Consider the following 25,729-nt stretch of genomic DNA (forward strand, 5'->3'; position numbering starts at 1 on the left):
GACGCTCAGAACTGAGCCCTGTGGCACCCCATTCTCCTGGCGAAAGGTGTCGGACAGGACAGAACCCACACGTACCCGAAACTGTCGATCCATTAAAAAGGAATGAATAAAAAGAGGGAGGCGACCGCGAAAGCCCCATGTATGCATGGTGCGGAGAATGCCCGCCCTCCAACAGGTGTCGTAAGCCTTCTCCAAATCAAAGAACACAGCCGCGGTCGGGCGCTTCCGCAAGAAGTTATTCATAATGAAGGTCGACAAGGTAACCAGATGGTCAACAGCAGAGCGGCGCCTTCGAAATCCACATTGTACATTGGTAAGTAGGCGTCGAGACTCGAGCAGCCAAACCAATCGAGAGTTAACCATTCGCTCCATCACTTTACAGACACAGCTGGTAAGCGAGATAGGTCGATAACTGGAAGGCAAGTGCTTGTCCTTCCCCGGCTTAGGAATCGGGACAACAATAGACTCGCGCCAGCATGCGGGAACATGTCCCTCAATCCAGATGCGATTGTATGTACGAAGAAGAAAACCTTTACCCGCAGGAGAAAGGTTCTTCAGCATCTGAATATGAATAGAATCAGGCCCTGGAGCGGAGGACCGTGATCGGCCAAGTGCGGTTTCGAGTTCCCGCATGGTGAATGGGGCATTATAACTTTCACAATTCGAGGAGCGGAAGTCAGGTGGCCTAGCCTCCTCTGCCTGTTTGCGGGGGAGGAAGGCAGGGTGGTAATGAGCGGAGCTCGAAACCTCGGTGGAAAAGCGGCCGAAGGCATTGGAGACAGCCTCAGGGGCCACAAGGACTTCATTCGTGACCTTCAAGCCAGAAACTGGGGAGTGGACCTTAGTGCCAGATAGCCGGCGCAGGCTACCCCAGACAACAGAAGAAGGAGTAGAACTGTTGAAGGTGCTTGTGAAAGCAGCCCAGCTGGCTTTCTTGCTTTCTTTAATAATACGACGACACTGAGCACGTAATCGTTTATAATTAATACAATTCGCCACTGTAGGGTGGCGCTTAAAGGTGCGTAAAGCACGTCGACGAGCACGTAAAGCGTCTCTACATGCTGCGGTCCACCAGGGGACCGGTACGCGACGTGGAGGAGAAGTAGGGTGAGGGATGGAATATTCAGCAGCAGCGAGAATGACTTCCGTGAGGTGTTCGACCTGACGATCGCAGCTTGTGAAGGTTTGATCCTGAAAGGTAGCCCTGGAAGAGAAGAGCTCCCAGTCTGCCTTGGAGATGGTCCAACGAGAGGAGCACGGAGAGGGAGTATGCTGCAGGAGATGGATAACACACGGGAAGTGGTCGCTCGAATATGTATCAGAAAGTGCATACCACTCAAACCGGCGTGCAAGTTGGGGAGTACATATAGAGAGGTCTAAATGGGAATAGGTGTGAGATGTGTCCGAAAGAAAAGTAGGGGCGCCAGTATTGAGGCAGACAAGATCGAGCTGGTTGAAAAGGTCTGCTAACAAGGAGCCCCTCGGGCAGGATGCTGGAGAGCCCCAAAGGGGATGGTGGGCATTGAAGTCTCCAGTTAACAAAAATGGTGCAGGTAGCTGAGCAATAAGTTGCATCACGTCTGCCCTGGTAACGGCAGATGACGATGGAGTGTAAACGGTACAAAAGGAAAACGTAAAAGTGGGGAGAGTAATGCGGATGGCAACTGCCTGCAGGCCGGTGTGCAACGTGATGGGATCGTAGTAAATATCATCCCGGACCAGCAACATAACCCCTCCATGAGCTGGGATACCTACCACAGGGGGTAGGTCAAACCGCACAGAGGTGTAGTGTGCCAAGGCAATTTGATCGCATGGGCGTAGCTTCGTTTCCTGGAGGGCTACGACAAGCGGATGGTGCAAGCGGAGCAGCAACTTCAAGTCCTCTCGGTTGGAGCGAATGCTGCGAATATTCCAGTGAATAAGTGCCATCGTAAGAAAAGAAAGATGAGAGAAGTGGTCACCTCGAAGGCCGCTTAGGGCCTGGCTTCGAGCGAGCACTGCCGCCGCTATCAGTAGGCGGACAGTCATCGTCCATTGGGTCTATAGGGTCATCGGCCATCTCGGGAGGATGGCCGGGAGGGGGAGCTTCCTCCGCCAGTGAACGGCCAGATGTACGGCGACCAGCGGTGCGGCCAGGCGAAACGGATGACGGCCTGGGGCGGCAGCCGCTGGGTGGCGCAAGAGAAGAAATGCGCCGTGGCGGGGAAGGAGAACTGTGCTTCCTATGCGCCTTTTTGGAAGGACGTGTAGTGGAAGTACCGGTCGAAGGCTGTGAGGTCGAGGTACGGAGGAAGTCTGCACGGGATGGTTCCTTCTTGAAGGCCCGTGCATCTGACTTCGGTGTCTTCGTTTTAGCAGAAGCTGAAGAAGGTGCTCGTGTCTGTGGGGTGATGGGAGGAAGAGGAGACGTCGACCGCGCGATCTTAGCACTGGCCGAACGGACGACCGTGGTGCTGAAGGTCAGATCGCATGTCTGGGTTGCTACCTCCCGGGTAGTCCGAGGAGAGGCGAGGACAGTACTGTATTTCCCCGCTGGGAGCAGCGTGGGCTTCCTACTAGCCAATAGCTTGCGAGCAGCCGAGGTGGACACTTTCTCTTTGACCCGAATTTCCTGGATACAGCGTTCTTCCTTATAGACAGGACAGTCGCGGGAGGATGCTGCATGGTCACCCTGACAGTTCATGCAACGAGGAGACGGAGGTGGACAGTCACCCTCATGGGCATCCCTGCCACAGGTGACACATTTAGCCGCATTGGAACAAGACTGTCGAGTGTGATTGAAACGCTGACACTGGTAGCAGCGCGTAGGTGTCGGGATATAGGGGCGAACAGAAATAACCTCGTAGCCCGCCTTGATGCGCGATGGCAGCTTAACACTATCGAAGGTCAAGAAAATTGTCCGGGTCGGTACAAGGTCATTGTTGACCTTTTTCATGACCCTATGGACAGCCGTCACGCCCTGCTCAGCGAGGAATGATTGAAGCTCCTCGTCAGTCAATCCGTCGAGGGAGCCAGTATAGACCACACCACGAGACGAATTCAAAGTTCGGTGGGCCTCCACCCGGACAGGGAACGTGTACAGGAGGGTGGCCCGAAGCAGTTTTTGTGCCTGAAAGGCATTCTCAGTTTCCAGTAATAAGGTGCCGTTACGCAACCTGGTACAGGATTTGACAGATCCGGCTATGGCATCTACGCCCTTCTGAATAACGAAAGGGTTGACAGAGGAAAAATCCTTTCCGTCCTCAGTTCGAGAAACTACGAGGAACTGTGGGGCAGGCGGTAGTACTTTTGTCACTGTTGGCTGGTCACGTTTCCGTTTTTGGGTCGAAGTCGAAAGAGATGGAGTAGAATCCATTGCGGAGGAATCCCCCATGATTGCCAGCGTCTCCGATGGCGCGCTCCTTCCTTGTGGGGACCCTCTCAGAGGGCACTCCCGCCTTAGGTGAATGTTTACACCTCAGGTCACACCTCCCGAGAAACAGACGGAGGGACCAATCGGCATGGTCAGAAGGTATCAGCTCAGGCAATCACCCCTCCCCGGGCCTGGCCTTTACCAGGGGGTACGCGCGTGCCTTACATGTCTACCCAGGGCGGGGACCTACGCGTTACCCCGTCACCGGCTAAGCGTGCGAGCGCGTGGGTCGGCCTTCAGGCACGCACAGGGAGGAAGGAAGAAGAGGAAAAAGAAGAGAGAGAGGGAGAAAGAGGACAGACTGTCTCAAACGCCGAGGCGGAGACCAGAGAAGGCAAGGAGAAGAAGGCAATGAGAAAGCAAGGGGAAGAAGGCAATAAGAAGGCAAGGAGAAGAAAGCAATGAGAAGGCAAGGAGAAAAAGGCAATGAGAAGGCAAGGAGAAAAAAGCAATGAGAAGGCAAGGAGAAGGCAAGGGAAAGAGTAAGGAAGACAGTGAGGTGGAGAAGAGCAAAGAAAGGAACCAACAAAAGGAAGGAAGAAACGAGAAGTGAAAAAACCAAAAGGACCACGATGATAGGTCGTGGAACCGTCCGTCTCCGGACGCAGGCGCGAACTACCCCCGTGAGGGGGATGGACTCCTTTTAGTCGCCTCTTACGACAGGCAGGAATACCGCGGGCCTATTCTAATCCCCGGACCCGCAGGGGGGCTCATGGCACGTGATTTCATAAACCTCACTTTTTGTGATGGCTGGTTGTTTGTCTTTTGCATTGAACGAGCAACTATCTGTTGTCTGAGGGAGACAGAAAAACACAGAGAAATCCTTTGCCTTCAAAATGTTACTTATCCTATTTGATGTTTTCCCTACAAACGGTAATCTGCACCCTTTCTTTTCCAGTTTATCTGCATTTTTCATTGGGGACAGTAGGGACCTGGTTTGGTTCTTCATCTTTTTACCTAAAACTTTATCAATAATGTGGGATTAAATTGATTATTTGTGGCTATTGTTTTTATTGTGTTAAGTTACTGGTCAAAGTCTTCTTGGGACATAGGGACTGAAAGGAGACAGCGGATCATGTGGTAGAATGTTGCGTGTTTATAAGTTGTACAATGTTAAGAGTGTGTTGAATCATTATTTTTCTTTTCTTATATATAAGCTATATGTACACTGAATGAGCTCTAAACCAAAGACACCTAACGAGTTGTTTTGGTTTGATACATCATTAAATATCTGTATGAAACAAAATAAGAAATACACTCCTCAGTTTATTAATTCATGTATCTTCATCCTTTTGTTTCAGGAAGTGGGAGCATATGGATGTATGCTTGGATCCGTCATACCAGCATTGTTAAAAAATGTGTATTTTAACCATTCATTAAAAGTATTATAAAAAGTTATCCTATCTATTCATCACTTCACTCGTTGCAGAGATCCAACGTCAAGAGGTTCAGTGCAGACAAGAATAATTGTGCTTTGTGTGACAGATTGACAATTTCAATGGTTGCGGTGATTATTTGGTACCGCACACTACTGGAAGCAGCAGTACATAATACAAGTTATGTTTATTGACCTTGAATTTAATGATATTAAAGGTCTGTTGATATTGGTATCGGTTAAAGTTAACCCGAGATCGTGCACAGATTCATAAATTAACTTTAAAATTTTTTCAACTATTCTTTCCAATCAATTTTTCCAATTATTCAAGCAATTATTAATCCATTTCCACATCCCTATTCAGGAGGAAGCCAGGATGAAAGTGTTGGTGAAGGAGTCTTCTCGGTAAATTATAAATTTATGGTTACTATCTTTCGTCTTTAAGCTACTGTCCAGGAAATTTATGTTCCCCCCCCCCCCTTCCCCCTCCCCCCCCCCAACTCCACGCTGGCCTTTAAGTTAGGGTGCCACTGGTTCACATTTTCCACAAATTTGTGGAGTTGTCTACGGGAACATTTCCACATACAAAGAATGTCATCTACATATCTGTATCAATACAGAACATGTTTCTCCTGTGGTTCCCTCTTAAGAAAATCAGTCTCCCACTTGTCCATGAAAATTTCTGCTAGTAAGAGTGATGAAGGTTAGCCCATTGCCAGACCATCTGTTTGCTGGCTCCCTTGAAAACAGAAATAATTTTGATTTAAACAACATTCCACTGCACTAACAATGCTCAGCTGCTCTTCTGGATTGATGATGTGTGAATACAATGATTGTGACAATATCTACACAGTCTTTCACTGGAATACATGTGAACAGCTATGCACATCAAGAGAGCCTAATTTTGCATTTGTTGGAATCTTAACATCTAGCACCTTGTTAACTAAATCCAAACTGTTCCTAATGCTATATTTGCCTCTGAACTACAGTTTCTTCTTCAAGATGGTGTTGACCCACCTGGCAATCTTGTGTACTGGAGCTTGTATTGTGAATACCACAGGATGCAATGGCACTTCTGATTTATGTAGCTTCAGCAAACCATACAGTAGTAGTGCCCTAGGGTTCATTTGCAGAATGCTCTGACAGGCATATTCAGAAAAGATGGAGCATTTGTTTACTACCTGCTTAGCATGACCATTGTAACTAGCTGCTGGGTGTGTGTGTGTGTGTGTGTGTGTGTGTGTGTGTGTGTGTGTGTGTGTGTGTGTAGTTTTTGTAGCTGCACTGACTCGGAAAATCTTCCGCTTTGCTTGTATAATCTGTTTTATTTAACAGCATTAGTCTTTCCTTTATCTGCCCTAGTGGTGCAGATTATGTTTTATAGGGATTTCATCAAATAAGTTAAGTAACAATTTGCAGACAAAGGGTTTCTCTGTTTTTTCCTCTGTCCCTCAGACAATAGGTAGCTGTTTGTTCAATGCAAAAGACAGACAACCAGCCATTACAAAAAGGAGCCTTTATAAAATCACATGCTGTGAGTGTCAGCCTTGCTACATTGGGCAGACGGGGAGGTCAACCTGCACCACACATAAAGAACCTCACAGAATTCAGCCTCTGCAGAACACTGCCTGAAGAATAATCACAAATAAATAATAGATGTACAAGTCTTACACACACACACACACACACACACACACACACACACACACACACACACACAAAATGGGACCTAAACTCAACCAATTAGAAATTTTAGAAATTAAAAGACAGATTTGTACATCCCCCCCCCCAATCATTAAACAAGTAAACCCAATTCAGTTGTTCACCTCTTTTAGATGAGTTTAGTCGTGTCATGTTAGTGTAATTGCTGAATGTGCAATTATGTATATAATTTGTTAAAAAATGTTCACTGACATAATTTTACATTAAGCAGTCTGCCCGCTTAGCCGAGCGGTTACATGCTTGCCTACCATGCAGCGGGCCAGGTTCGATTCCCGGCCAGGTTGGAGAGAGTCTCCGTTTGTGTATTACATCTACATCTACATTTATAATCCGCAAGCCACCCAGCGGTGTGTGGTGGAGGGCACTTTACGTGCCACTGTCATTATCTCCCTATCTTGTCGCAGTCGCGTATGGTTTGCGAAAAGAGCAACTGCTGGAAAGCCTATGTGCACACTCAAATCTCTCTAATTTTACATTCGTGATCTCCTCGGGAGGTATAAGTAGGGGGAAGCAATATATTCGATTCCTCATCCAGAAACACACCCTCTCGAAACCTGGACAGCAAGCTACACTGTGATGCAGAGCACCTCTCTTGCAGTCTGCCACTTGAGTTTGCTAACCATCTCCGTAATGCTATCACACTTACCAAATAACCCTGTGACGAGTTTTTTGTAAGCCGCCACCTTTGTTGATGGACTACATTTTCTAAGGACTCTCCCAATGAATCTCAACCTGGCACCCGCCTTACCAACAATTAATTTTATATGATCATTCCACTTCAAATCGTTCCATACGCATACTAACAGATATTTTACAGAAGTAACTGCTACCAGTGTTTGTTCTGCTATCATATAATCATACAATAAAGGCTCCTTCTTTCTATGTATTCACTATACATTACATTTGTCTATGTTAAGGATCATTTGCACTCCCTGAACCAAGCGCCTATCCGCTGCAGATCTTCCTGCATTTCTCTGTAATTTTCTAATGCTGCAACTTCTCTGTATACTACAGCATCATACGCAAAAAGCCACATGGAACTTCCGACACTATCTACTAGGTCATTTGTATATATTATGAAAAGCAATGGTCTCATAACACTCCCCTGTGGCACGCCAGAGATTACTTTAACGTCTGTAGACATCTCTTCATTGAGAACAACATGTTGGGTTCTGTTTGCTAAAAACTATTCAATTCAGCCACACACCTGGTCTGATGGAGGCTGTATCTAGTATTTTCTGGGTCTCATGAACAAATAAAGCGAGTTGGGTCTCACACGATCGCTGTTTCCGGAATCAATGTTGATTCCTACAGAGTAGATTCTGGGTTTCCAGAAACTACATGATATGTGAGCAAAAAACACATTCTAAAATTCTACAACAGATAGATGTCAGAGATATAGGCCAATAGTTTTGCGCATCTGTTCAACGACCTTTCTTGAAAACTGGAACTACCTGTGCTCTTTTCCAGTCATTTGGAATCTTCCATTCCGCTAGAGACTTGCGGTACACAGCTGTTAGAAGGGGAGCAAGTTCTTTCACGTACTCTGTGTAGAATCGAATTGGTATCTCATCAGGTCCAGTGGACTTTCCTCTGTTGAGTGATTTCAGTTGCTTTTCTATTCCTTGGACACTTATTTCGATGTCAGCCATTTTTTCGTTCGTGTGAGGATTTAGAGAAGGAACTGCAGTGTGATCTTCCTCTTTGAAAAAGCTTTGGAAAAAGGTGTTTAGTATTTCAGCTTTATGCGTGTCATCCTCTCTTTCAACGCCATCATCACCCCAGAGTGTCTGGATATGCTGTTTCGATCCACTTACTGTTTTAACGTAAGACCAGAACTTCCTAGGATTTCCTGTGTTGTGTTGTCCTCATCACCATTTCATCCTCATCACCAGCACGGAAGTTGCCCAAAGTGGCGTCGACTGAAATAAGACTTGCAGTCGGCGGCCCAACTTCCCCAGATGGGGCCTCCCGGCCAACAATGCCACAGGCTCATTTCATTTTACATTAAGCTATGGATCGATACCTTAAGAAGTTGAGATGATTATTTTTGCATTGTCATCAAGTTTGTCTGTGCATTATCATCTTTGGGCATCAGTAACCTACTTGAAAATGGACTTATTAGGTTGTGCAGTAACATTAATAATAAGACTCTCAAACAAAGCAAAAAACAGTGTTTGTTTAGTTAATTAACAGTGTTTCACCAAGAACTGACAATTGATTCAATTAAAATAAAAGATACTTTGCAGACAGCACTTCACACAATCCAGCAAGAAGTGTACCAAGACCACTTTTGAAAATGGATAAGGCATTGGGAGTAGTGTATCAATTGTGGAGCAGAATATTTTGAAGGAGACCCTGCAACACAAGTAAAAGGCAATTGTAGAAAAATTTTGTGGTTGAAATTCTGGAATTTTTTGAGCACACCTCACGTCCTTCAATTCCTTGTCACATTCATCCCTCAATTTATTTTCCCATTCCTGCCTACTTCTCCAGTATCAACTCTTTTTGGGAGATGCCATGTTACACTCCCTCAAGGTCCTCTCTTCTTTCATCCCCTCTTGTGAGGCACCATTTTCTTCCAAGTGCTCATGAAATGTATTCCGTGCATCTGTTTCTGATTGTAGGCAGTTTGAAAGCAAGTGCTCATAAAAGCGACACAATTATCTCCATTTGTGTTCCTGGAGTGCTACAGAAAGTGCACAAACTTGCAGCCCAGACTGTCCAGTGACAGACAGTATGGGACGATACTCTAACTGAAGGCTGAGTGTTAACACAACCCCTCAAAGAACTTTTGGAGATGACAAAGGTGACAGGTACTGAAAGATTTGATTACTTTAGCCATAAGCTACCAAGCATTTACCAGAAGGGTTTGGCTTACTCTCTTCATTTGCTGCAAACGTTTCCACTGCATAATAGCATTTGCTGAAGCCATGGTTTCTATCACGAATGTGACGGTAATGAAGCTGAAACAATAAGAAATGATAATTATAGGCTGCAATCAGTCAAATGAGACATGATAACCAGAACAGAATAACAGTAATAGTAATAATAGTAATAATAATAATAATAATAATAATAATAATAATAACAATAACAATAACAATAACAATAACTGTCCTGAAAATATTTAATGGGGGTGAAGGGATAAAGCTGTCACAAATAACGTTTACAAACATTCATCCAAGTCATTAACATAACCAAACCTCCAATGTTTGGGTATAAAGATGTAATAATGTGTCAATGCAATAAAATCTTCACAGATTTCTTGCCACATATGACACAGTGTGAGCATTACATTTCAAAAACATTAAACTCACACTGCAACCTTATTCAGCATGAAACTTGTTAACATTTCACTGTCAAAAACTAATATGTTCATATTTGACACATTACTGAGGGAGATATAAGTGCATGTTTTAACAGCAAAGTTTATTACAACCAAATTCTTACATTAAATATCCAATACATGTTTTTGACATTACAGCAATGTTCATCTATATTAAGACCAAACTGAACCCAAATGCTTTAGTTAGTAGCGACATAAATTTGAAATATATATGTTATATATATAAATGTTTTACTGTGGAAGAAGAGTGTCCTTGGTGCTATACATGTAATCCTTCAACTGCAAATGGAAGATACGTTTTGATACCCAGCCTTTTCTGTGCTATAATGTTTAAACCTCTTAATTTTTGTGTATATTAACCAGCTAACGAAGTGCCAAGTTATCTCCTTTTATTATTTTGACAGAAACTTAAAATTCTTAATCTCTTCAAGAAGTTTTATACAACTTCGAAAAAACGAAACCTCTCTTATATTAATTTTTGCACTGATAGTGTTTGGCTGCTAGAGAGCATCAAGTCCTACATTTGTATGTAGCCTGGCTGTCATGTTTTGGTTGACATGGCTGCCCTTACATACTGTCTTTACTATCTGCAGCTCTGAATACTCAACAACAAAAAAAGTGTTTTCAGCATCTGTCCTGTATTGTTTAGGCAGTGCTTCTGATAACAGATGGCGCTAGTGAACCTGACTAAGACAGAAATTAGTGGCCCAGAAATTGAAGAGAATATGATGTTACACCATTGGCGACAAAGTGACGACAGTTCATCAGACGGCTGACAAGTGCTCGTAAGTGGTACAAGACAACCATGTCTACTGTGCTCCAGTCATCTCCTCCAAGATTTCCATTCATGGCAAACCATTGTGAAATATAAAATTCAACTTCATATCAACAAAGAAACTAAAGACTTTTTATACGTCTACATATAAAATCATTCACTAAAGGATTTTTCCATTAATAAAAAAATCAATGTTTTAAGGGGCTAAAATGTGCAATTACACTATGGTTAAGATTCTGCATTAAACAGTAGGTTCCCTATAAATGGATGGCAATGTCACTTCGAAGGTCAGAGAAAGGCACTGCTATCCACCACTTCCAACTGAACAATCCCTAGTACAGGTGTTTCCACCATACTTCAGGGTGACAACAGCGCTCTCTCTCTCTCTCTCCCCCCCTCTCTCTCTCTCTCTCTCTCTCTCTCTACCAATATCGAGATTTGGTCAACTATGTAAGTCTAAAAAAACACAAGAACAAGAAGCAGCAACTACACACACACACACACACACACACACACGGGTGGGGGGGGGGTTATGAGAGAGAGAGAGAGAGAGAGAGAGAGAGAGAGAGAGAGAGAGAGAGAGAGAGAGAGAGTGAGGGGGAGAAAGAGGGAAGTGTGGGGGGGGAGAAAGAGGGAAGTGTGGGGGGGGGAAGAAAGAGGGAAGTGTGGGGGGGGGAAGAAAGAGGGAAGTGTGGGGGGGGGGAGAAAGAGGGAAGTGTGGGGGGGGAGAAAGAGGGAAGTGTGGGGGGAGGGGGGGGAGAGAAAGAGGGAAGTGTGGGGGGGGGAAGAAAGAGGGAAGTGTGGGGGGGGGGGGGGGGAGAAAGAGGGAAGTGTGGGGGGGGGGGAGAGAAAGAGGGAAGTGTGGGGGGGGGGGGGGGAGAAAGAGGGAAGTGTGTGGGGGGAGGAGAGAAAGAGGGAAGTGTGGGGGGGGGAGAAAGAGGGAAGTGGAGGGCGGGGGGGGGGGGGGGGGGAGAAAGAGGGAAGTGGGGGGGGGGGGAGAAAGAGGGAAGTGGGGGAGGGGGGAGAAAGAGGGAAGTGTGGGGGGGGAGAAAGAGGGAAGTGTGGGGGGGGAGAAAGAGGGAAGTGTGGGGGGGGAGAAAGAGGGAAGTGTGGGGGGGGGAGAAAGAGGGAAGTGTGGGGGGGGGGGGAGAAAGAGGGAAGTGTGGGGGGGGAGAAAGAGGGAAGTGTGGGGGGGAGAAAGAGGGAAGTGTGTGTGGGGGGGAGAAAGAGGGAAGTGGGGGGGGGGGGGGGAGGGGGAAGTGTGGGGGGGAGAGGGAAGTGTGGGGGAGAGGGAAGTGTGGGGGGGAGAGAGGGAAGTGTGGGGGGGAGAGAGGGAAGTGTGGGGGGGAGAGAGGGAAGTGTGGGGGGGAGAGAGGGAAGTGTGGGGGGGGGGAGAGAGGGAAGTGTGGGGGGGGAGAGAGGGAAGTGTGGGGGGGAGAGAGGGAAGTGTGGGGGGGGGAGAGAGGGAAGTGTGGGGGGGGGAGAGAGGGAAGTGTGGGGGGGGAGAGAGGGAAGTGTGGGGGGGGGAGAGAGGGAAGTGTGGGGGGGGGGGAGAGGGAAGTGTGTGGGGGGAGAGAGGGAAGTGTGTGGGGGTAGAGAGGGAAGTGTGGGGGGGGGGTGTAGAGAGGGAAGTGTGGGTGGGAGAGAGGGAAGTGTGGGTGGGGAGAGAGGGAAGTGTGGGTGGGAGAGAGGGAAGTGTGGGTGGGAGAGAGGGAAGTGTGGGGGGGAGAGAGGGAAGTGGGGGGGGGGGGAGAGAGGGAAGTGTGGGGGGGGAGAGAGGGAAGTGTGGGGGGGAGAGAGGGAAGTGTGGGGGGGGGAGAGAGGGAAGTGTGGGGGGGGGAGAGAGGGAAGTGTGGGGGGGGAGAGAGGGAAGTGTGGGGGGGAGAGAGGGAAGTGTGGGGGGGAGAGAGGGAAGTGTGGGGGGAGGGAGAGGGAAGTGGGGGGGAGGGAGAGGGAAGTGGGGGGGAGGGAGAGGGAAGTGGGGGGGGGGAGAGGGAAGTGTGGGGGGGGAGAGAGGGAAGTGTTGGGGGGGGAGAGAGGGAAGTGTGGGGGGGGGGAGAGAGGGAAGTGTTGGGGGGGGGAGAGGGAAGTGTGGGGGGGGGGGAGAGAGGGAAGTGTGGGGGGGGGGGGGAGAGAGGGAAGTGTGGGGGGGGGAGAGAGGGAAGTGTTGGGGGGGAGAGAGGGAAGTGTTGGGGGGGAGAGAGGGAAGTGTGGGGGGGGGGGAGAGAGGGAAGTGTGGGGGGGGGGAGAGAGGGAAGTGTGGGGGGGGAGAGAGGGAAGTGTGGGGGGGGAGAGAGGGAAGTGGGGGAGAGAGGGAAGTGGGGGGAGAGAGGGAAGTGGGGGGAGAGAGGGAAGTGGGGGGAGAGAGGGAAGTGGGGGGAGAGAGGAGTGGGGGGGGGGGGGGAGAGAGGGAAGTGGGGGGAGAGAGGGAAGTGGGGGGAGAGAGGGAAGTGGGGAGTGGGAAGGGGGAATCCCGGGTTGAAACCAGGGGAGGGAAAATTAAGAAAGTGGGGCTGGTTGGTCATATAGGCATGATACAGGATGGGAAAGAGTATGCAGAGAAGCTACTGCTACTGGTGGATGCTGAAACACATATTGGTAGGCCAACAGTTATCAAAAGTAAACCTGGCTGGAATAACCAAGGCCAGTTCAACAACATTTTACCACACAAGTGACTTATCATTTGTTGCCCTCCTGCCTCCCCTTTTTCCCTCGTTCACTTTCAGCCATGTCAGTTTTCATTACCAAGTGTGATACATAGTAGTGTGATACTGCACAATAATCTTGCAGTGGCTTAAACTGACTGGTAATAACTGAAAGCATCTGGTTACCTTCCATTAGGAAAGTTCTTTGAATACCAAGAACTTTAAAGCCCAAACAACAGGGAAGTGACATGTTTTGAGAATAGAAAATAGTGCACAGATTATGGCTAGGCACTAGCCGAAATCTGGATTTGCCAAATAAAACCTGGAAAAAAAAGGACGACTGATTGCTGTGCTCTATAATTTATAAAACTGGAAAGGAGACAGGTAGACACCAAGACACCAAACAGCAGCATGAACCGAATAGTTTAGTAAGGGATTGAGTTTTTAAGCAAGTGGTGACAGACCATAAGGGAGGAACAAATTTTGAATGTGTTCTTGGAGAGGTATCACAATCTTATCACAAAACAGAAGCAGTGGAGGGCATTAATGTAATAATAATAATAATAATAATAATAAATAATAATAAATTCTGGGTTTACAAACATGATCAACTACTTATCAATGATTTGACTGAAATTACAACAACATGGTAGTAGGAGAATGTATGGGACAAGCCTTGCTTCTGGGTCTATTGCGGGCTTTATGAGCCATTAGGCAAGGGTAGGGTAGGACCAGGCAAGGATATTGCATAGCTCAGGTGGAGGGCAGACTACCACTGTAGGAGGAGTGGGATGGATATTTGAAATTCATATTCAATTTGATGTCTCTTTTGCATTGGTTTTTTGCAATTCAGGAAGCTCTTAACATTTGGCTGCATTTGAAGAAATTATTAATTTGCCACTGCTTTCAGTCAACAACAATCCTCTGGCATGAAAAACTGGCTATTGCAAGTCACATGCCAATGAGGCTGGACTGTAAAATGGCACTGTCAACTTGATGAATAATAATAGAAAAGAACAATAACTTTCCCACATCAGCAACCTGCATTATGCAAACACAACACAAAAATTTTTATAATGGCCCATAGCTTCACATGGATCTTTCAGCATGTCTCCTCCTTCTGATGATGGCAACACGATATGGATTAATGACTACATCAACTTTTTTGTGAGGTCTCAGTTTTACTGGTGTGTGCAGCTCAGCAGGAGATAGTATTTTCACATGTAATACAACTATGTTTGTTAAAATCAGAACACCGGAAAGTATATAAGTGATTCAGATAAACTTTACACTACAGATTATGTAAATGATAATACAGGAGTGATTAGGACAACAGAATGAAACATGACCATCCAATCAAGAGTTCAGTATGTTGTTTAACACCCGCTTACAGTAATCAATCTTTAAACATCATAGCAACATGGGTCAAAGAGGTCCTGAATGCTTTCCTGGGGTAGCTCTAATTCCATTTTGTGCAACACTCCACAAAGGAACAACAGTGGCTGCCAGAGGACGACACCAAACATGCTGCTAAAAAGAATGGAAGGAAGGTTAGTGTTTAATGTCCTGTAAACAAAGTGGGCATTATAGAAGCAGCACAAGCTAGGATAAGGGAAGGATGGCGAAGTAAATCAATCTTGCCCTTTCTGAGGAGCCATCCCATCATTTGCCTTATGTGATATAGAGAAATAATGGAAAACCTAAATCAGGATGGCCGGACAGTAATGTGAACCATTGTCCTACTGAATGCATTTCCAGTGCACTAACAACTGGGCTACTTCTCTCCGTAACATGTTTCCGATAAGCCATACTATTTCAGACATGATTAATGAGCAATATGTCCATATGTGACTCAACCTATGTGAAGTTTTGTTTATTTTACTATTATTAGGTTGCAGTGAGACAAATTTAGTATTGCCTGAGGTCTAGAATGGTTGGAAGATGACAGCCGCATTACAAATTGGTGCCAGAGATTAGATTATATTTAGTTTTCATTCTACAGACCCAAAAAATGAGATGATTCTCCTGGGTGTGGAACATGTGGAGAGTATAACATAAAAAACAAAAACTTTTGAATGTAATACTTGTTACCCTGATCATTTGTCAAGAGATTGCGAAAATAAGTGAATACAATACAGTAGACTGGCGCAGCTAATATTTACAGAATAATATGCTGTCAGAATGAATCGCTGTTATGTACTATTAATAAATTTATCATACACAAAATACCTAATCTTGACTGTTGTGACCAAGTGCTGTCAAAACTGAAATCTAGCAGACATTTTTACTTAAGCTGGCCTAACAGTACCAGTTAAGATATTCATCTATAAGGTATGAATTGCCTATCAAAAAGTCTTCCAAACTCTGTTTAAACTGTGCTTTATCTGAAACCAAGTTTTTAATGGTTGCTGGCAATTTATTGAAAATATGTGTTCCTGAATATTGGACCCCTTTTTGGACCAAGGTAAGTGATTTTAGGTCTTTATGCAGATTGTTCTTATTCCTAGTATTGCTAGTAAGTATTGAGCTATTGGCTGGAAACAGAGATATATTACTTGCAACAAATTTCATCAAGGAATAAATATACTGAGAAGCAGTGGTTAGAATACAAAGTGCCTTGAAAACGTTTCTACATGATGTTGAATTTACACCACAAATGATTCTTATTACACACTAAAAACTTTTGCTCGGTTTGATGAGTTAACCCAGAATATTAACCCACATGACAATAGAACGAAAGTAAGGCATGCAAGTTTTTTTCATATTTATATCTCCTACATCTGACATCATTCTCACTGCAAAAACAGACTTGTGTAGGCACTTCAGCAATTCTGCGGCATGCCCTTGCCAACTGAATTTATTATCAAGTTGTAACGCCAAAAATTTAACACTGTCAACCTCTCCAATCTGCATGTCTTCACATTATATGCAAGCTGGAAGGAAATCTCTTACAGGTTGTGAACTGCATATAGTTGGTTTTTTTCACAGCTTAATGACAGTGACTTAGCTTTAAACCATTTATTAATGCCAGTGAAAATTTGATTTGCAGCTATTTCTAAATCTGTACTTTACTTGCTACTTATTGCAATATTTTTATCATCTACAAACAAAACAAACTTAGCATCTGGCAATGTAACAGATTAAAGATCAAGAAAAAGCAATGGACCCTAAGTGGAAACTTGAGGAACACCACATGTAATTAATTCCCAGTCAGATGAAGATTGACTGCTTACTGCACAGGTATTTTCCCGCAACACCCTTTGTTTCCTGTTAATTAGATAAGACTCAAACCATTTCGCAGCACTGCTGGTGACACCATAATATTCTAATTTACTGAAGAGAATAGTGTGGTTCACATAGTCAAAGGCTTTTGACAAGTCACAGAAAATGCCAGTAGCTTTTAATTTATTATCTAATGAGTTAAGTACACTCTCACTGTACATCTACATTTATAATCCGCAAGCCACCCAACGGTGTGTGGTGGAGGGCACTTTACGTGCCACTCCATTACCTCCCTTTCCTGTTCCAGTCGGGTATGGTTCACGGGAAGAACGACTGCCGGAAAGCCTAAGTGCGCACTCAAATGTCTCTAATTTTATGTTCGTGATCTCCTCGGGACGTATAAGTAGGGGGAAGAAATATATTTGATTCCTCATCCAGAAACACACCCTCTCGAAACCTGGACAGCAAGCTACACCGCGATGCAGAGCACCTCTCTTGCAGAGTCTGCCACTTGAGTTTGCTAACCATCTCCGTAACGCTATCACGCTTACCAAATAACCCTGTGACGAGTGTTTTGTAAGCCACCTCCTTTGTTGATGGACTACATTTTCTAAGGACTCTCCCAATGGATCTCAACCTGGCACCCGCCTTACCAACAATTAATTTTATATTATCATTCCACTTCAAATCGTTCCATAGGTATACTACCAGATATTTTACAGAAGTAACTGCTACCAGTGTTTGTTCTGCTATCATATAATCATACAATAAAGGATCCTTCTTTCTATGTATCCGCTATACATTACATTTGTCTATGTTAAGGATCAGTTGCCACTCCCTGCACCAAGTGCCTATCTGCTGCAGATCTTCCTGCATTTCGCTACAATTTTCTAATGCTGCAACTTCTCTGTATACTACAGCATCATCTGCAAAAAGCCACATGGAACTTCCGACACTATCTACTAGGTCATTTATATATATTGTGAAAAGCAATGGTCCCATAACACTCCCCTGTGGCATGCCAGAGGTTACTTTAACGTCTGTAGTTGTCTCTCCATTGAGAACAACATGCTGTGTTCTGTTTGCTAAAAACTCTTGCATCCAGCCACACAGCTGGAAGGAAAATGGCATCTACCTGGGAGCCTGTATCTAATACTTTCTGGGTCTCATGAACAAATAAAGCGAGTTTGGGTCTCGCACGATCGCTGTTTCCGGAATCAATGTTGATTCCTACAGAGTAGATTCTGGGTTTCCAGAAATGGTGTGATATGCGAGCAAAAAACACATTCTAAAATTCTACAACAGATAGATGTCAGAGATATAGGCCTATAGTTTTGTGCATCTGTTCAACGAACCGTCTTGAAAACTGGAACAACCTGTGCTCTTTTCAAGTCATTTGGAATCTTCCATTCCGCTAGAGACTTGCGGTACACAGCTGTTAGAAGGGGAGCAATTTCTTTCGCATACTCTGTGTAGAATCGAATTGGTATCTCATCAGGTCTAGTGGACTTTCCTCTGTTGAGTGATTTCAGTTGCTTTTCTATTCCTTGGACACTTATTTCGATGTCAGCCATTTTTTCGTTCGTGTGAGGATTTAGAGAAGGAACTACAGTGCGGTCTTCCTCTGTGAAACAGCTTTGGAAAAAGGTGTTTAGTATTTCAGCTTTACGCGTGTCATCTTCTCTTTCAATGCCATTATCACCCAAGAGTGTCTGGATGTGCTGTTTCGATCCACTTACTGTTTTAACGTAAGACCAGAACTTCCTAGGATTTTCTGTCAAGTCGGTACATAGAATTTTACTTTCGAATTCACTGAACGCCTCATGCATAGCCCTCCTTACGCTAACTTTGACATCGTTTAGCTTCTGTTTGTCTGAGAGGTCTTGGCTGCGTTTAAATTTGCAGTGAAGCTCTCTTTGCTTTCGCAGTAGTTTCCTAACTTTGTTTTTGAACCACGGTGGATTTTTCCCGTCCCCTTTTTTACTCAGCATGTGCCTGTCTAAAACGCATTTTACAATTGCCTTGAACTTTTTCCATAAAAAGTGTAAACAGCTATCACTAAATCAGAACCACTAAGAAATTCAAACTGTGACTTGGACAACATATTATTTGCAATCAGATGCTTAAGGAGAGTGCTTAAACACAACCTTTCCCAATATTTTTGAGAAATCCAGCAAAAGTGATATTGGTTGATAGTTTGATGGTATCTCTTTATTCCCCCTCTTGTAAAGTGCCACAACTTCAGCAAATTATAACCAGTCCAGAAATGTTCTACTGATAAGAGATTGCTTATTCAAATAACTTAAGATAGAACTCAACTTGCGTGAGCACTCTTTGATTAACTTCGTTGTTGTATAATCATATCCACTAGAAACTTAAGATTTTATGGTGGATGCTACTTCTTTGGGAGGCACGAGTGTCATTTCCATTTTACTGAAGTCTTTTTTTAAAGTCTGATCTCAGATACTCCATTACACTGTTCATCAAACCTGATAACCAGAAGCTGTCATAACAGAAACGAAGTACTTGTTTAAGAGGTTTGCAACACTACATGCACTTGTTACCAACGTGTCATTTATTTTTAGAGCTATCTGTGCCTTTTCCTTTTTGGCCCCAACTGTCTCTGTCTTCACTATACCCCATACTGCTTTAATTTTGTTGCCTGATGTAATTACGCGAGCTGTTCCTAGAAAGTAGTTACACTCTCCTCTTTGTCCCACATGATATCTTTAATCCTTGTGTAATCCATGATTTATTTTTTGACTTCTGTGTGATTCAAGTTACCTTTAGGTGAAAATGATATTCAAAAGTTGAGGTAACTTTATTAACAAATGCTTTGTATTTTCCATTTGAGTCAGGAGTATTGTAAACATATATCCAATTCATGTCTTTGAGTAATTTCCTGCGTTTCTCAATTTTTGACTTATTCATTACACTCCTGTACTCAGATTTAATAGATTTTTTATCCCGACAAGTTTCAACATTAAACAGAAGATGATGCATGTAGTGATCAGATAGCCCATTTACAACTGGTTTTGTGATATGATTTTTTTTCCCTAGATTTGTTTACAAAGATATTATCAATACCAGTCTCAGAGCATTTACATATCCTAGTTGCAAAGTTCACAGTAGGAACTAAATTGAGTGATTATGTTACTGACTGCAATAATTATTCACTGACAGATATTTTCAATCAACCCACATTAAAATCACCAGCAACCACTATTTCCTTGTTTTTACTGTGAGATAGGACAACAGAGCTTCCAGATTTTTTTTTTATGAAGGGGTCAAAATTTCCTGAAGGTGATCTGTATATACCTACTTTTATAAAGTACTTATGAAATACTACTACTGTTTCACAAGCTCCTAAGTGCTGCTCTGAGCAAAATTTATTAATATCAATGCTCTTGAAATCAAGACAGTTTCTGACATGTGGCATCTCTGCCTTTCTCCATATTTTCTCAACATAAGTAAGAAACTAACTTGAATCCTGCAACATTCAGCATACCTATGCCAGTGGTCACATGATCTTCAGAGAGGCAGGTTATATCAACCAGTTTGCTCAACCCTAATTCCTCAACACAAATAAGGAACTCATTAAGCTTACCCCTTACTCCTCTGATATCCTGATGCAATGAACTTAACTGATCTTGTGCACTGGCTGAATGACAACTGGAAGAACCTATCTTTCCTGTCAATAGTCGAGTAACTCTTGTTTCAATCAATGTGTCAACTATTTTTCTTTCGTTTTTGTAAACATTGCACATTACATAATTACATTCGCATCCCTCTATTTTCCCACTCTGGTTTGATATTTTCAGGTTTTTGATATATAATAATCATGAATAGCATGAACACACATCAGCAAAAACCATTTTTTATGTTGTTAATGTTTTTAGTCTCTTGGTCACTTTTCAATGCTCATATCTGTGCTACGTTAGTGAAGCCATTGATCTATGTATGGTACCGCAATGTTAACTAATCCTAACATTTCTTTTCATGATGCTTGGTTACAACAGAATACAAATAAGTGCTTTATGCATGTGTATTTATGGAAATTACTGTATTAGGCACATTAAATGGAAATGAATCAACTATTGACTTTTTCCACTTCCTTAAGGCCATTTCTCTTCAGATACCACATAAACATAACATCTTGTCTTATCAAAACTTGTGTAAATTAAAATGGTGCATCTCTTTTACTAGATATGTTCTGCATTAATGAGAACCTTCTTACTCAGAGTTATGGAATAATTTAATATAGCAAAGATCAAAATTTGTAAATGAGTAACTGAGTAAGAGGGGCAAGCTGCACAACTGTCAAGAGGTGTTATCAAGAAAGAAATTTTCAGTCTGCAGCAAAGTATCCAACATTTGAAACTTTTTGAGAAAAACTATGCTTCCAACAGCTCTACATGAAGTTATAACAATGAAAACAACAGATGGATAAAATTATTTAATTGGTTGGATTTAAAAAATCTACTCATCAATTGGCGGCAGAACACACACTTAAGAGACTGTTGTGAGTGGCAAGCTTTCAGAGCCAGTGGCTCCTCCTCCAGGCAGAAGGGTTGAACAGGAAGGAAGAATGGTGACAGAAAAGGACTGGAGAGGTCAGGGAAAACATGTAGATTTTGGGAAAATCACCCAGAACCATGGGTCAGGGGAGACTTACTGTAAGGGATGAGAAGGAAAGACTGACTGCTGGGGGTTTGCATCTTTCCTTCTCATCCCATACGGTAAGTCTCCCCTGATCCATGGTTCTGGGTGACTTTCACAAAATATACCCATTTTCCTTGCCCTCTCCAGTCCTTTTCCTTGACCCTTCTTCCTTCCCCTTCAACCCTCCTGCCTGAAGGAGCCACTACTGGTTCCGAAAGATTGTTGTCAATCTTCTATGTGTGTTCTGCCACCACTTGAGTAGATTTTTTTTTATCTACATGAAGTTAGACATATTTATCATCAAACTCTCTTGTGGCAGCTTGTCTGAATAAAATCTTCTGTGTTTTCAAGCACCATTATTTCATATAAAAATGTTTGAGTTTTTGACAGCTGCCTACACCATCATCAGGATTAAAACCACAGATTGCAAGGGTTTACACATTATTCCATTTATATGAGTGAAGCAGCACCATCTAGAATTTTTAAGACGATGACAAAATTAATGAATGTGTGGTACAGGAAGTTAGGCAGTTACTGGCAGATCCAGCTTGCCAGAGGACTCTGTGGCATTAGGTAGTGTTAGTGGTGGTGTCACATTAGAACCTGCTGCTGTCGCTCCCCTATTAGAGTTGAGCGTCCATCTCCTTTCTTCCTACCCCTCCCCCCACCAACCTATCCCTCTTCGCATTCTGACTCGTCCAACGATAATGTGCAACTTTTCCATATGGACAGTTTTCTAAGTTTATGCTAAAAATTAATTTACAGCCGTTTCACAGTTCATATTAAGTTATGAATTTCAAAGCAACTATCATCCTAAATACAATACTGCTTAACACATCTCCATTTTGTAAGTCGCCATGTAATGTCCGATGGAGTGTACACTGAGTATCACAATCAGCAGGAAACCCACCTCTTCATTGCTTACTGTCTATACAGCAAGTGACATAAAGAAATAAGAATACGTACATCATTGTGTGTCCATATTCGAATACTGAATATGTTTATCGAATACAATACTGTGCTTTAAATAGGGGTCAACAGGTCTTTGAGAAACATACCTTATGAAAGCCAATGTGCAGATGACAGTTAGCCCTAGCAGCCATCCCGCTCGGTTGAAAACGGCTGGTAAAGTTAATGCCCCGGTGCCGACAATGAGGTTGAATACGTATACTAGGCCAGTCTGAAAAATGCAATTAACAACAAACAGTAGAAAAAGAGCACCTAGCTGCGAGCTGTGACACGAAACCTAACCTCACACATACCCATGTTGAGTACTGATCTTCCACATGTGACACTATTCCTGGCATAATCAGACGCGTCAAACTTTACTGGCACAGTCGAATGTGAAACCACGCTTATCTCCGCCAACATTCCTTTGTAAAAGTCTGACACACCAGCTATCAAATCATTTTTTCATTATGTACCTCGCCACTATCGATAAAACGGTATCGACATGCGTCAGTGGCAGTCAGATATACATGTTTAATTTCGGGAGTTCGAAAACAACCACAGCTGAGACAATATTTACCTAAAAGAAACTTCCAAGAACCTCATGTACCTACACAGTGTTTAGTGTAACGGTCAACTAAGCACGAGGCACCTGAGTTTAAGTGGAAGTATTCTCTATCTCTTTGACTGGAACGGTACTCGGGAGCGCCACGCTAGACTGTGGGAGGGGCTGGGAGCGCTTTGTCAATAATTCAATAAGCCTTGAGTGTTGGTGGAAGCGACGTTTATCTACTTGAATGGTTTTTACTAAAACGGCATCACGGCATATTAAAAACACGTACATTCCGCTGTTAAATGTATAAGAGATCTAAGAACAAAATTTACGGGTTATTTGTTCGGGACGCAACAAGTTGCTACATTTCTTTTTTTTCTTTATTGAATTTCAATTCCCCCCGAAGGGGGCGGGCTGGCAGCAGCTTAGTATGACGCTCTTCAGCCTACAGACTTTGTTAAAAAGATGAAGAGAATAAATAATAAAAACAGGCGATAAAATCGGAGACTTAAAGAGTAACATGGCGCAAAAAAAATCGTGGAACTTAAAACAAAGAATAGAGGAATGATGATGCTAATAAAATACATACGTAGCAGACAGGTAAAACAATAGACAGAGAATTAAAAAACACGGCGACAGTCTGGTTTCTGTTCGCAAAAGACATAAAATTCACACCTAGCGGCAACATGGTTTCTGTTCGTAACACGAGAAAGACGAACAACACTGAACAGTCACTGGAACACTGCACTAAAAAGTTGGCAAATGTGGCATACCACAGCCGAGAGCAGGTGGGGGGAAACGGGACAGATGATGGGAAAATGAAAAAGGGGGGAAGGAAAGGAAAAGCGAAAGGTGGGGGGGGGGAGGTGGGAAAGGAGCCGATGGGGGATGAGGACCCATAAGAGGGGTGGGGGGTGCTGGGCAGACGCGACAGGGAGTGGGGAAGGCAGAGGAGGGGAATACAAAAGGACTCGGGGGGGAGGTGGGGGGGGGTTAGAATGGTGGTAGGGAGAGGTTTGGTAGGGAGAAAACAGAATAGAAGGGGGAGCCCAGGGAAAGGAGGGGGGTGAGGATCAGAGTTGATAGGAGGAATAGATGGAGGGAGAGAGGGCATCATCTGGGAGGGGGAGTTGATGGAAGCCACCTTGGGAAAGGAGATGAAGGGTGTAGAGATGGAGGATAGGGGGGACACAACAGTGAAGGCGTGGCAGGGGGCGGGGACAGGAGAGGAGAGGAGCAACCAGGGGGTGAGGGGGATCAAGGTGGCGGGAGGTGTAGAGTATGCAGATATGTTCGAGGAACAGGAGCAGATGGGGGAAAGGAATGAGGTCATAGAGGATCCGCATGGGGGACGGGAGGCGTATATGGAAGGCGAGGCAGAGTGCATGATGCTCAAGGATCTGGAGGGACTTATAGAATTTGGGAGGGGGGGCAGATATCCAGGCGGGACTGGCATAACAGAGGGTGGGACGGATTAAGGATTTGTAGGTGTGGAGGATGGTAGAGGGGTGCAACCCCCGTGTCCGGCCAGAGAGGAGTTTGAGGAGTCGGAGGCGGTTGTGAGCTTTGGATTGGATGGAGCGGAGATGAGGGATCCAGGTGAGGTGACGGTCAATGGTGAGGCCAAGGTAGGTGAGGGTGGGGGTGAGGCAGACAGGACGGGCACAGACAGTAAGGGAGAAATCCAGGAGCCGGAAGGAGCGAGTGGTACGACCTACGAAGATTGCCTGGGTCTTGGAAGGATTGATTTTCAGGAGCCACTGGTTACACCATGTGGCAAAAAGGTCAAGGTGATTCTGGAGAAGGCGTTGGGACCGTTGGAGGGTAGGAGCGAGGGCGAGGAATGCAGTGTCATCGGCATATTGCAAGAGGTGTACTGGAGGGGGGGTTGGGGCATATCTGCTGTGTACAGGAGGTAGAGGAGAGGGGAGAGGCAGAGCCCTGGGGTACACCTGCAGAGGGGTAGAAGGTGTGGGAATTAGCATTATGGGTGGTAACATAGGAGGGGCAGTGGGAGAAGTTGATACACAAGACTGTTCATATTTATTCACCTTTAAACATTTTCATGTAATCGGTGTCATAATAAAAGTTACAGATACATTGTATACATCTATATATAAACATATTTGACAAGACAAATTGCCTGCATAATATTATATTTCTAATTTTGTAATATATACTTCTTCACAAAAGCACCATCAAAATTCAATATTATTTATTACACTGTCTCGAAATTCTTGAACTGTATAAAATACTTTACTTTTTATCTATTTTGCTACTTTTACTTTAAGTTTATCTATGGGCATAGAATGTGCACTTTTGGATAATTTGTTAAAAATGTGGGTGCTAGATACTTATAACTGCAGTGAATCTTTGCTAGTCTGGCAATGGTATGTCAACTGTATGTCCATTTCTTGTATTATGTGAATGCATTACCATCCTAAGGTCAAAGTTATTTGAATTTTCTTTGACATATAGCAGACAAATATAAATATACAAGCCAGGGACTGTCATTATATTTAATTCTTTAAAATGCTACCTGCATTAGTCTCTGGGTGGTAGTCCTATAAGCCATCTGATTGCTTTTTTATTGCCATTTAAACACAGTCTTTGAAATTGGACAGTTTCCTCATAGCAAAGTATGCATATAGTAGGAGTGTTCTACTAACAGAGCCTCTCAGTTTATCTAACAAGAAGATTACATGTGAGAGTTTTTTTGCATAGCATGCCTGTGTGAGTTTCCCAGTTAAGTTTTTGGTCGATATGGAACCCTAGTAGTTATACAGATTTGTTTTCATATCTGGGGGCATTCAAATTAAATACAATATCTTCTGTCTTAATATTATTTATCTGATTTGAATTTGCCTGAAACCAGCTGGTGCATCTGTCCATTGCTACGCCCGGGTTCCCGGGTTCGATTCCCGGCGGGGTCAGGGATTTTCTCTGCCTCGTGATGACTGGGTGTTGTGTGCTGTCCTTAGGTTAGTTAGGTTTAAGTAGTTCTAAGTTCTAGGGGACTAATGACCATAGATGTTAAGTCCCATAGTGCTCAGAGCCATTTGAACC

The 25,729-nt window shown here is 44.0% G+C and overlaps 1 protein-coding gene across 2 annotated transcripts in view; it reads right to left on the reverse strand.

The window, feature by feature from the left end:
- Positions 1–22,808, reverse strand: part of LOC124775073 (transmembrane protein 104 homolog) — a 113,872-nt gene extending 91,064 nt beyond the window's left edge. The window contains exons 1-3 of one of the 2 annotated variants that reach the window (XM_047249878.1): positions 22,425–22,808; positions 22,221–22,342; positions 9,373–9,475 (exon numbers count right to left, since the gene is read on the reverse strand). In XM_047249878.1, the coding sequence (XP_047105834.1) occupies positions 9,373–9,475; positions 22,221–22,342; positions 22,425–22,469 (270 nt within the window). In that variant the 5' untranslated portion in view covers positions 22,470–22,808. The remainder of the gene's footprint in view (positions 1–9,372; positions 9,476–22,220; positions 22,343–22,424) is intronic. The other variant, XM_047249877.1, reaches the window with a different exon arrangement.
- Positions 22,809–25,729: the final 2,921 nt, after the last annotated feature.

The sequence above is a fragment of the Schistocerca piceifrons genome, chromosome 2 (genome assembly GCF_021461385.2).
Source record: "Schistocerca piceifrons isolate TAMUIC-IGC-003096 chromosome 2, iqSchPice1.1, whole genome shotgun sequence".
Lineage (NCBI taxonomy): Eukaryota > Metazoa > Arthropoda > Insecta > Orthoptera > Acrididae > Schistocerca > Schistocerca piceifrons.